The sequence below is a fragment of the Argopecten irradians genome, chromosome 9, assembly GCF_041381155.1.
Source record: "Argopecten irradians isolate NY chromosome 9, Ai_NY, whole genome shotgun sequence".
NCBI lineage: Eukaryota > Metazoa > Mollusca > Bivalvia > Pectinida > Pectinidae > Argopecten > Argopecten irradians.
Genome location: NC_091142.1, coordinates 36,780,642 through 36,793,372, shown reverse-complemented (window position 1 = coordinate 36,793,372; position 12,731 = coordinate 36,780,642). Strand labels below are relative to the sequence as shown.

Below are 12,731 nucleotides of genomic sequence, written 5' to 3'. Positions count from 1 at the left end.
GTGACTGGTTGGGCTGCTGTCTGTTGTCACTGGCAAGCTGCTGGTTACAGGACATCAGATACACTAGATCCTGTTGAGATCAATGCCTTTGGATAAGACTGCAGGGATCCCAATCATTCTACTTACTTAACCCTTTAACTCCTTTGTAATTCTTAGAACTTGATTAATCTAGGCATCTCAAGTGATCAGGTAGATTAAAATACCGCCCATCCAAACCTCATCTCTAGAAAATATTTGAAGAGCTGAGCTGATCTACACAGCAGTTCAAAACATTACAAAGAAATAAACTTGGTAAAATATAATCAAAATCGAAAATCATTTTAAGGAATATCATTTTTTTTTAGTGACGACACCTTGACCTTTAACCACTACCAGGAAAAACAATCTCGAGCAAGCACTTCACCAAAGGAATGGGTTCATGACATTGGAGATCGATCAGTTAATTAAAGTGATCTTGAATAATTGCATTGAAATCTTTAAATAATATATATGCTGACAATACTGATTCCATCAAAGTAATATATATCAATACTTGTAACCTACATTTGGTTCTTATTCCAAAACAATTTTCTTTAAAACATACATGTATGTGACAGCTGGCATGAATTTTCAACTGATTTATTGTTGACAAACAGCTGTGATCCTTATGTTTAAGTCTGCTTAAAAATGTAATGATGTTGTATAGAAGTGGAATTTTGTGACATGACATTATTATATTATTATAATTAGTATGAACTGCTTATACTGGGTAAGATGAGCATCAGTGTATAAAAATACTAATAGGATACAATTCTTAAGAACAGTGTGTAACTATATTACAGCCTTGTTTATGCCCTTGAAAATGGTTATATTTAAAACCCAAAATTGTAAAAAGTAAAACGAATAATATAATGAATGTGCATGTACCTAAATGACAACTTAGGCTACAACAGTCATGAATATAATTTGTTATCTAGAGTAGAAAAGCAAACTTAACACTTTATGAATACACCTACAAGGCTTACTTCATGTTTGCAAGGAATGAAATAGGTGTAGTGAAAAAGAAAGTCAACACCATTGATATACTAGTGGCTGTAAATAGACTCACTAGACCAAATCAAATACATAGTCTGGTAGATAAAGCCTTAGGGAGATCAGATGGCTTTATATACAATGTACTGTCAAACTACTGACGGTACCATGTACTGATATACTTAAGCTACTGTGTATGTACAATTATACCTAGATACTAGAGTACACAACATGTTGAGTATTTGAAGACTTTGGTAACAACTTCACACCAAAACTTGAGAGTTGTTTTACTGCAAATATCCTATTGTGTCGGGTTTATTTTTTATAACAAATGAAGTCCAATAGTAAACCTGACCTAAATCTTCAAAACACAATTAAGTGTCAAATTTTTTAAACATACACAGACATTTATAACACAAACTGCACCGCTGCCTTACGAAACTAAAAAAACCTCAAATCCTTTGTAGAGCTTTTAGCCTTTCTCAACGCAAATTCATCCACTCAAATGTATGCAAAAAATATAACTGCAAATGATTATGAACCACCAACTTGTAATATTTAAAGGAATTGCTCTATTAAGGTCCCAAATAGAATGTCTAATGCATCATACAACAGTATGAAAAAGATATAAACTTTTATTACTCGTCTAAACATAGATTGATAAAAATGGGGAAAAAACATTATACTGGTAATAAAAAAGTTACAAAGAGGTCATCATTTTTTTCTGAACAAATTAAATTAGCCTTCAGCAAGTGTGATTTCCTGTGACTGTAAAATTAGATTAAAATCTGACAATGACGAGTATGATCATTTCATGGTTCAATGGATATTTTTATAGCATATGTACAGCCATAGATGATAACTAGTGAATGGAAGCTTAAGTACTACTTATCCTTGTAAAGTCCAGGGTGAAAGGTGTAACAACTTGTTAAAGAGGTTTGTGAAGTGAAGCTTGCCTCTGGCCGCTTTTATAACACAATTTTTATAAAGTATCATATTTTCTTTGAAATCCCATAGTTTTTTACTGAAAATGCTTGTCAATCCCAGAAACAATACTTCAATCTATAAACTCATATCAAGGGAAAAATCAATGTCAATTGCTAAGAAAAACATTTTACAACTTACATCAAAAAGACAACAAAATTAATTAGAAGCTTTGAAACAGTTAAAAACAAGAGGCCCATGGGCCTTAACGGTCATCTGACTCATGGCACAAAACAACAAAGTCACAGTATAAAGTAGTGGTTAATAATTAATATAAGCAATACAAGGAACTCCTTTGTTGAATATGTAAGTTTCTGAAATAGGTAAAGATCATTTGTTGAACAAACTTGGTAGCCCTTCATCCATATATAGCTGTAACCCATTCAAGGATTAAGGAGGAGTAAGATTTTAAAGCCAAATTTCAGCAAAGCTCCCATTTTGGACCCCACGGTTCCATCCCCATGTTTGCATGTTGTTTGCCATCCTTTAAAACCCCTATAGACCCATTTTCAGTGAGATCGGAGACCGAAACCTGAAAACATGAAGTGGGCCAGTGGCCATCTTGGATAACCGAAATCTTTATGTAAAATATGATTGTCCTTCCCTAATGATGTTTTACACCAAATATGGAAAAAAAGCCACTCAAGAGTTAAGGAGGAGTAGGATTTTAAAGATAAATTTCATTGAAGTTCCCCCTTCTGAGCACCACCCCTTTGTCCCCAGGGGTCAGACCTAACTCGTTCATATAAAATATGATTATCCTTCCCCAATGATACGTTTCACACCAAATATGGATGAAATCCATCCAAGGATGAAGGAGGAGTAAGATTTTAAAGCTTAAATTAAGACAAGAGATCCCAGAGGGATCTTGGCGCCCACCAATGAATGATCTATGTCTGACAAACGAAAGAGGGATCTTTTCTCTGCTTTTAAAACTTTTACTACATATTACTACATATGAAATTTGAGAAAGATCCTTTCAGAACTATCTGAGATATAAAACGGTAACAAATATCAATTATCAAATTCCAAGATGGTGGCCTGTCGGCCATCTTGTTGACCGATTGGTCCTAAAATTCAACATGCACAACTAGACCAGAAGGGGAACCTGCAAAAAAAAATTGGAGACAGATCCCTTCAGTACTTTTTGAGAAATAGTGGTAACAAGCTTCAACTAACAAAATCCAAGATGGAGGCTTGTCAGCCATCTTGTTCATCAATCAGTCTCAAAATGCAATATGCACAACTAGACCCCTAGGGGAACATGGACATGCAATTTGAGACAGATCCCATCAGTACTTTCTGAGAAATAATGGTAACAAGCTTCAACTATCAAAATCCAAGATGGCGGCCTGTCGGCCATCTTGTTGACCGATTGGTCCCAAAATGCAATATGCACAACTACACCCCTAGGGGAACCTACATGTGAAATTTGAGAGAGATCCCTTCAGTACTTTCTGAGAAATAGCGGTAACAAACTTTATCAATCAAAATCCAAGATGGCGGCCTGTCGGCCATCTTGTTGACCGATTGGTCCCAAAGTGCAATATGCACAACTACACACCTAGGGGAACCTACATGTGAAATTTGAGAGAGATCCCTTCAGTACTTTCTGAGAAATAGCGGTAACAAACTTTATCAATCAAAATCCAAGATGGCGGCCTGTCGGTCATCTTGTTGACCGATTGGTCCCAAAATGCAATATGCACAACTACACCCCTAGGGGAACCTACATGTGAAATTTGAGAGAGATACCTTCAGTACTTTCTGCGAAATAGCGGTAACAAACTTTAACTATCAAAATCCAAGATGGCGGCCTGTCGGCCATCTTGTTGACCGATTGGTCCCAAAATGCAATATGCACAACTACACCCCTAGGGGAACCTACATGTGAAATTTGAGAGAGATCCCTTCAGTACTTTCTGAGAAATAGCGGTAACAAACTTTAACTATCAAAATCCAAGATGGCCGCCTGGCGGCCATTTTGTTGACTGATTGGTCCCAAAATACAATATGCACAACTAAGGCCCCAGGGGAACCTACATATGAAATTTGAGAAAGATCCCTTAAGTACTTTCTGAGAAATAGCGGTAACAAGAATTGTTAACGGACGGAAGGACGGACGGACGGACGACGGACGGACGGACGGACGGACGGAAGGACGGACGACGGACCACGGACAAAAAGCGATTTGAATAGCCCACCATCTGATGATGGTGGGCTAAAAATTTGCCCTTTTGGGGCCCCGCCCCTCTGCCCCTTGGGGTCGGACCTATCTCATTTATATAAACAAGAGGCCCAGAGGGCCTGTATCGCTCACCTGGTTTGTAATGCCAAGTAATGTTCTAAATACAGGTTCATTGTTTCTTTTCTGAAAGAATTTTAATATTAACCTCTAAATCCCCTATTGGGCCCCACCCCTCCTACCCCCAGGGGGTCAGAGCCAAAATCTATACAAGTTCTGTTCCCCTTCCCCCAAGGATGTTTATGGCCAAATTTGGTCACAATCCAAGCAAAACTCTGGGACAAGAAGTGATTTATAGGATTTACCTCTATTACCCCTATTGGGCCCCACCCGTCCTGCCCTCGGGGGGCCAGAGTCAAAATTTATACAAGTTCTGTTCCCCTTCCCCAAAGGATGCTTGTGGCCAAATTTGGTTACATTCCATTCAGAACTCTATGACTAGTAGCGATTTAAAGGATTAACCTCTATTACCCCTATTGGGCCCCGCCCCTCCTGCCCCCGGGGGACCAGAGCCAAAATTTATACAAGTTCTGTTCCCCTTCCCCAAAGGATGTTTGTGGCCAAATTTGGTTACATTCCATTCAGAACTCTATGACTAGTAGCGATTTAAAGGATTTACCTCTATTTCCCCTATTGGGCCCCGCCCCTCCTGCCCCCGGGGGGTCAGAGCCAAAGTTTATACAAGGTCTGTTCCCCCTCCCCCAAGGATGTTTGTGGCCAAATTTGGTTACATTCCATTCAGAACTCTATGACTAGTAGCGATTTAAAGGATTTACCTCTATTTCCCCTATTGGGCCCCGCCCCTCCTGCCCCCGGGGGGTCAGAGCCAAAGTTTATACAAGGTCTGTTCCCCCTCCCCCAAGGATGTTTGTGGCCAAATTTGGTTACATTCCATTCAGAACTCTATGACTAGTAGCGATTTAAATGATTTACCTCTATTTCCCCTATTTTGCCCCACCCCTCCTGCCCCCAGGGGACCAGAGTCAAAATTTACACAAGTTCTGTTCCCCTTCCCCCAAGGATCTTTGTGGCCGAATTTGGTTACAATCCATGCAGAACTCTAGGACAAGTAGCGATTTAAAGGATTTACCTCTATTTCCCCTATTTGGCCCCGCCCCTCCTGCCCCCAGGGGACCAGAGTCAAAATTTACACAAGTTCTGTTCCCCTTCCCCCAAGGATCTTTGTGGCCGAATTTGGTTACAATTCATGTAGAACTCTATTACAAGTAGCGATATAAAGGATTCACCTCTATTTCCCCTATTGGGCCCCGCCCCTCCTGCCCCCGGGGGACCAGAGCCAAAAGTTAAACAAATTCTGTTCCCCTTCCCCAAAGGATGTTTGTGGCCAAATTTGGTTACATTCCATTCAGAACTCTACGACAAGTAGCTATAGCGATTTAAAGGATTTACCTCAATTACCCCTATTGGGCCCCGCCCCTCCTGCCCCCGGGGGGTCAGAGCCAAAATTTATACAAGTTCTGTTCCCCTTCCCCCAAGGATGTTTGGGCCAAATTTAGTTACATTCCATTCAGAACTCTACGACAAGTAGCGATTTAAAGGATTTACCTCTATTTTCCCCTATTGGGCCCCCGCCCCTCCTGACCCAGGGGGATCAGAGCTAAAATTTATACAAGTTCTGTTCCCCTTCCCCCAAGGATGTTTGTGGCCAAATTTGGTTACATTCCATTCAGAACTCTATGACTAGTAGCGATTTAAAGGATTTACCTCTATTTCCCCTATTGGGCCCCGCCCCTCTTGCCCGCGGGGGACTAGAGCCAAAATTTATACAAGTTCTGTTCCCCTTACCCCAAGGATGTTTGTGGCCAAATGGCTAAATTTGGTTACAATTCATGTTGAACTCTATGACTAGTAGCGATTTAAAGGATTTACCTCTATTTCCCCTATTGGGCCCCGCCCCTCCTGCCCCGGGGGACCAGAGCCAAAATTTATAGAAGTTCTGTTCCCCTTCCCCAAAGGATGTTTGTGGCCAAATTTGGTTACATTCAATTCAGAGCTCTATGACAAGTAGCGATTTAAAGGATTTACCTCTATAACCCCTATTGGGCCCCGCCCCTCCTGCCCCTGGGGGACCAGAGCCAAAATTTATACAAGTTCTGTTTCCCCTCCCCCAAGGATGTTTGTGGTCAAATTTGGTTACAATCCATGCAGAACTCTAGGACAAGTAGCGATTTATAGGATTTACCTCTATTTCCCCTATTGGGCCCCGCCCCTCCAGCCCCCGGGGGGGGGGGGGGGGGGTGGGGGGGGGGGGGGGGGGGGGGGGGGGGGGACAGAGCCAAAATTTATACAAGTTCTGTTCCCCCTCCCCCAAGGATGTTTGTGGCCAAATTTGGTTACAATCCATGCAGAACTCTATGACTAGTAGCGATTTAAAGGAAATGTTGACGGACGGACGGACGGACGGACGGACGGACGGACGGACGGACAGACGACGGATGCCGCGCCATGACATAAGCTCACCGGCCCTTCGGGCCAGGTGAGCTAAAAATGATTGTCTTTCCCCAATGATGTATCATACCAAATATGGATGAAATCCATCCAAGGATGAAGAAGGAGTAGGATTTTAAAGCTAAAAATAAGAAAATTTGCCCTTTTTTGGGCCCCATCCCTCTCTGCCCCTAGGGGTCGGACCTATCTTATTTATATAAAATATGATTGTCCTTCCCCAATGATGTTTCACACCAAACATGGATGAAATCAATCCAAGGATGAAGGAGGAGTAGGATTTTAAAGCTTAAAATGAGAAAATTTGCCCTTTTGGGGCCCCATACCTCAGCCCCTAGGAGTCGGACCTGACCCATTTACATAAAATATGATTGTCCTTCCCCAATGCTGTTTCATACCAAATATGGATGAAATCAATCCAAGGATGAAAGAGGAGTAGGATTTTAAAGCTTAAAATAAGAAAATTTCCCCTTTTGGGACCCCACCCCTCAGCCCATAGGGGTCGGACCAGGCTCATTTATATAACACATGATTGTCCTTTCCCAATGATGTTTCACACCAAATATGGATATAATCCACTCAAGGGTTAAGGAGGAGTAGGCTTTTGTATAAATAGTCTTACGCACGATGCACGGCACACGGCGGATGGCGCACGATGACGGACAAAACATGATGACAATAGACCTTCGGTTAGATGACCTAAAAAAATTTGTAGTGAATTGTCAACCTTAGCGAAGAAGTAACATTGATCAGCAGTCAATCTCGAGCTCTTTTACTTGGGTTATCCTTAACCACTTGACTGACCAATGTAAGATTTTAGTAATCTGCTGTACCTCTAACAATAACATGTCAGTCAGTAGAACATTATCTACTGTACCTCTTACATGTCAGTCAGTAGAACATTATCTACTGTACCTCTTACATGTCAGTCAGTAGAACATTATCTACTGTACCTCTTACATGTCAGTCAGTAGAACATTATCTACTGTACCTCTTACATGTCAGTCAGTAGAACATTATCTACTGTACCTCTTACATGTCAGTCAGTAGAACATTATCTACTGTACCTCTTACATGTCAGTCAGTAGAACATTATCTACTGTACCTCTTACATGTCAGTCAGTAGAACATTATCTACTGTACCTCTTACATGTCAGTCAGTAGAACATTATCTACTGTACCTCTTACATGTCAGTCAGTAGAACATTATCTACTGTACCTCTTACATGTCAGTCAGTAGAACATTATCTGCTGTACCTCTAACATGTCAGTCAGTAGAACATTATCTGCTGTACCTCTTACATGTCAGTCAGTAGAACATTATCTGCTGTACCTCTTGCATGTCAGTCAGTAGAACATTATCTGCTGTACCTCTTACATGTCAGTCAGTAGAGAACATTATCTACAGTACCTCTTACATGTCAGTCAGTAGAACATTATCTACTGTACCTCTTACATGTCAGTCAGTAGAACATTATCTACTGTACCTCTTACATGTCAGTCAGTAGAACATTATCTACTGTACCTCTTACATGTCAGTCAGTAGAACATTATCTACTGTACCTCTTACATGTCAGTCAGTAGAACATTATCTAATGTATCTCTTACATGTCAGTCAGTAGAACATTATCTACTGTACCTCTAACATGTCAGTCAGTAGAACATTATCTACTGTATCTCTTGCATGTCAGTCAGTAGAACATTATCTTCTGTACCTCTTACATGTCTGACAGTAGAACATTATCTTCTGTACCTCTTACATGTCTGACAGTAGAACATTATCTACTGTACCTCTTACATGTCAGTCAGTAGAACATTATCTACTGTACCTCTTAAATGTCAGTCAGTAGAACATTATCTGCTGTACCTCTAACATGTCAGTCAGTAGAACATTATCTGCTGTACCTCTTACATGTCAGTCAGTAGAACATTATCTGCTGTACCTCTTGCATGTCAGTCAGTAGAACATTACCTGCTGTACCTCTTACATGTCAGTCAGTAGAGAACATTATCTACAGTACCTCTTACATGTCAGTCAGTAGAACATTATCTACTGTACCTCTTACATGTCAGTCAGTAGAACATTATCTACTGTACCTCTAACATGTCAGTCAGTAGAACATTATCTACTGTATCTCTTGCATGTCAGTAAGTAGAACATTATCTTCTGTACCTCTTACATGTCTGACAGTAGAACATTATCTTCTGTACCTCTTACATGTCTGACAGTAGAACATTATCTACTGTACCTCTTACATGTCAGTCAGTAGAACATTATCTACTGTACCCCTTACATGTCAGTCATTAGAACAATATCTACTGTACCTCTTACATGTCTGACAGTAGAACATTATCTACTGTACCTCTTACATGTCAGTCAGTAGAACATTATCTGCTGTACCTCTTGCATGTCAGTCAGTAGAACATTATCTGCTGTACCTCTTACATGTCAGTCAGTAGAGAACATTATCTACAGTACCTCTTACATGTCAGTCAGTAGAACATTATCTACTGTACCTCTTACATGTCAGTCAGTAGAACATTATCTACTGTACCTCTTGCATGTCAGTCAGTAGAACATTATCTGCTGTACCTCTTACATGTCAGTCAGTAGAGAACATTATCTACAGTACCTCTTACATGTCAGTCAGTAGAACATTATCTACTGTACCTCTTACATGATAGTCAGTAGAACATTATCTACTGTACCTCTTACATGTCAGTCAGTAGAACATTATCTACTGTACCTCTTACATGTCAGTCAGTAGAACATTATCTACTGTACCTCTTACATGTCAGTCAGTAGAACATTATCTAATGTATCTCTTACATGTCAGTCAGTAGAACATTATCTACTGTACCTCTTACATGTCAGTCAGTAGAACATTATCTACTGTATCTCTTGCATGTCAGTCAGTAGAACATTATCTTCTGTACCTCTTACATGTCTGACAGTAGAACATTATCTACTGTACCTCTTACATGTCAGTCAGTAGAACATTATCTACTGTACCTCTTAAATGTCAGTCAGTAGAACATTATCTGCTGCACATCTGACATGTCAGTCAGTAGAACATTATCTGCTGTACCTCTTAAATGTCAGTCAGTAGAACATTATCTACTGTACCTCTTGCATGTCAGTCAGTAGAACATTATCTGCTGTACCTCTTACATGTCAGTCAGTAGAGAACATTATCTACAGTACCTCTTACATGTCAGTCAGTAGAACATTATCTACTGTACCTCTTACATGTCAGTCAGTAGAACATTATCTACTGTACCTCTTACATGTCAGTCAGTAGAACATTATCTACTGTACCTCTTACATGTCAGTCAGTAGAACATTATCTACTGTACCTCTTACATGTCAGTCAGTAGAACATTATCTACTGTACCTCTTACATGTCAGTCAGTAGAACATTATCTACTGTACCTCTTACATGTCAGTCAGTAGAACATTATCTACTGTACCTCTTACATGTCAGTCAGTAGAACATTATCTTCTGTACCTCTTACATGTCAGTCAGTAGAACATTATCTACTGTACCTCTTACATGTCAGTCAGTAGAACATTATCTACTGTACCTCTTACATGTCAGTCAGTAGAACATTATCTACTGTACCTCTTACATGTCAGTCAGTAGAACATTATCTACTGTACCTCTTACATGTCAGTCAGTAGAACATTATCTACTGTACCTCTTACATGTCAGTCAGTAGAACATTATCTACTGTATCTCTTACATGTCAGTCAGTAGAACATTATCTACTGTACCTCTAACATGTCAGTCAGTAGAACATTATCTACTGTATCTCTTGCATGTCAGTCAGTAGAACATTATCTTCTGTACCTCTTACATGTCTGATAGTAGAACATTATCTTCTGTACCTCTTACATGTCTGACAGTAGAACATTATCTACTGTACCTCTTACATGTCAGTCAGTAGAACATTATCTACTGTACCTCTTACATGTCAGTCAGTAGAACATTATCTACTGTATCTCTTACATGTCAGTCAGTAGAACATTATCTACTGTACCTCTTACATGTCAGTCAGTAGAGAACATTATTTACTGTACCACTTCCATGTCTTGGGCCGTGGTGGCCGAGTGGTTAAGATGTTCCGACATATTACCACAAGCCCTCCACCTCTGGGATGCGGGTTCAAATCCCATGTGGGGCAGTTGCCAGGTACTGACCGCTGGCCGGTGGTTTTTCTCCAGGTACTCCGGCTTTCCTCCACCAACAAACCTGGTACGTCCTTACATGACCCTAGCTGTTAATAGGACGTAAAAATAAACAAACCAAAAAACTTCCATGTCTGACAGTAGAGAACAATATCTACAGTACCTCTTACATGTCAGTCAGTAGAGAACATTATCTACTGTACCACTTCCATGCCAGACAGTAGCGAAAAATTTCTACAGTACCTCCTCCATATTTGTCAGTAGAATATTATCTACTATACCTCTATGATGTCAAAAGAGTAGAGAACATTATCTACTGTACCTCTTCCATGTAAGCGATCAGAGCGTCTTTGTTGTTGTTCCATTCTTTTTCCAATTCTGTCTGGTCAGGATATTTACAACAGGACAATTCAATGGTTATCTCAAAACAATTACTATAGAGGTAGTTGTAATCCTGCATCCCACCTAAAATAGAAATTAATATAACAGTCATGATCATAGCTGATTCTATTCATAACAAACTCCTTCACTTTAGTATGCATGGTAGTCAGTTTGAGGTACACATGTACATGATACAGCTGGTGTACTGTATATCGAGTGACTGCTGGCTATATATATAGATTTGTCATTTTAACTATTGATATTTGATACCAAAATATTTGAGTGACACAATCACACTTCCTTAAATGAAGATGTATTAAAGAGTGCTGTGAACCTGGTTGCATTGGCTGTAGCCATACATTTACAGAGTATCCAGTACATGACGTATAAGACATAATTGTCTCTTCTTCGACTCCATACCTATATATATAGCTACATATACATATCTAATTCTTTCTAGCCTGGCGGACATGAAAAAAAACCATTACCTGGGACATCATACCAATAAGCTCCATTGGTAATTCCATCTGGAAAATGATCACCACTGCATAAATTCCCTTTATGCATAGTTTTATGATTTGATGCATATGTTTTTGCCACTTGTTTGAAAATTTGATCATCTGGTGAGGCACTGTAGTATCCCGATTCTCTATGGATTACTGAATCGTCATATGGGTAGCTAGCGACGACACTACCCCCATGTAAGTTTGCTGACAAAACAAATTTATTCCCTCTTATCCAATCCATCATTACTCTGGTTTCAGGTTGGATGTGTGGCTGACTATTCTGGTATTGATCTGGGAAGTTTCTATTTAAGTCGGCATTGTTAGCATTCCCTCGTCCAGTTAACCCTGTACAATGCCCTTCTCTAGCCCTGTGGAAACCGTCTGGATTCATCGTCGGCATGATGTAGATATTTGTTTCATTTATTAGCTTTGTTATTCTCTCATCCACTCCATATTTTCCCAAAAGATGCTCAATTAGATTAATAAGAATTTGTCTGCCAATAACTTCATTTCCATGCATATTACCGACATATTTGAACATGGGTTTGCCAGGCTCAGCACCCTTATTATCGTTGTCGACATTTCTGGTTATCTGTAATGCTGCTATATCCCTATTTTCTCCACTCTTACCAACTTGATGAAGTTTAGCTAAATGATGATAACTTGAAACCTGTATTCGTAGAAAGGCCAATAATTCATCATGGTCGATGTACTTGAAAGTATGTGCAATGTCATTTGTAGGTAAAGCACTCGACACACCAATAAACACGCAAATACAGACCAAAATATGATAACTTAGCTGTTTACAGCTGTCTGTCTTCCAATCCTTCGCCATGTTTTCGTGTGGAAGATCCGGAAAGTAACGGTTGATACAAAATACTAAATTCGAATAAATAAAAATATACGGAACCCTTGATTTACATTAATATATCACTTTATGTTACTCAGG

At 39.8% G+C, this 12,731-nt stretch overlaps 1 protein-coding gene across 1 annotated transcript in view; it reads right to left on the bottom strand.

The window, feature by feature from the left end:
• The window catches only part of LOC138332222 (carboxypeptidase D-like), a 43,379-nt gene extending 30,751 nt beyond the window's left edge, over positions 1-12,628 (bottom strand). Inside the window, exons 1-2 of the mRNA XM_069280223.1 lie at positions 11,765-12,628; positions 11,218-11,360 (exon numbers count right to left, since the gene is read on the bottom strand). Coding sequence (XP_069136324.1) covers positions 11,218-11,360; positions 11,765-12,617 — 996 coding nt within the window. The 5' untranslated portion in view covers positions 12,618-12,628. The remainder of the gene's footprint in view (positions 1-11,217; positions 11,361-11,764) is intronic.
• Between the last annotated feature and the right edge of the window lie 103 nt (positions 12,629-12,731).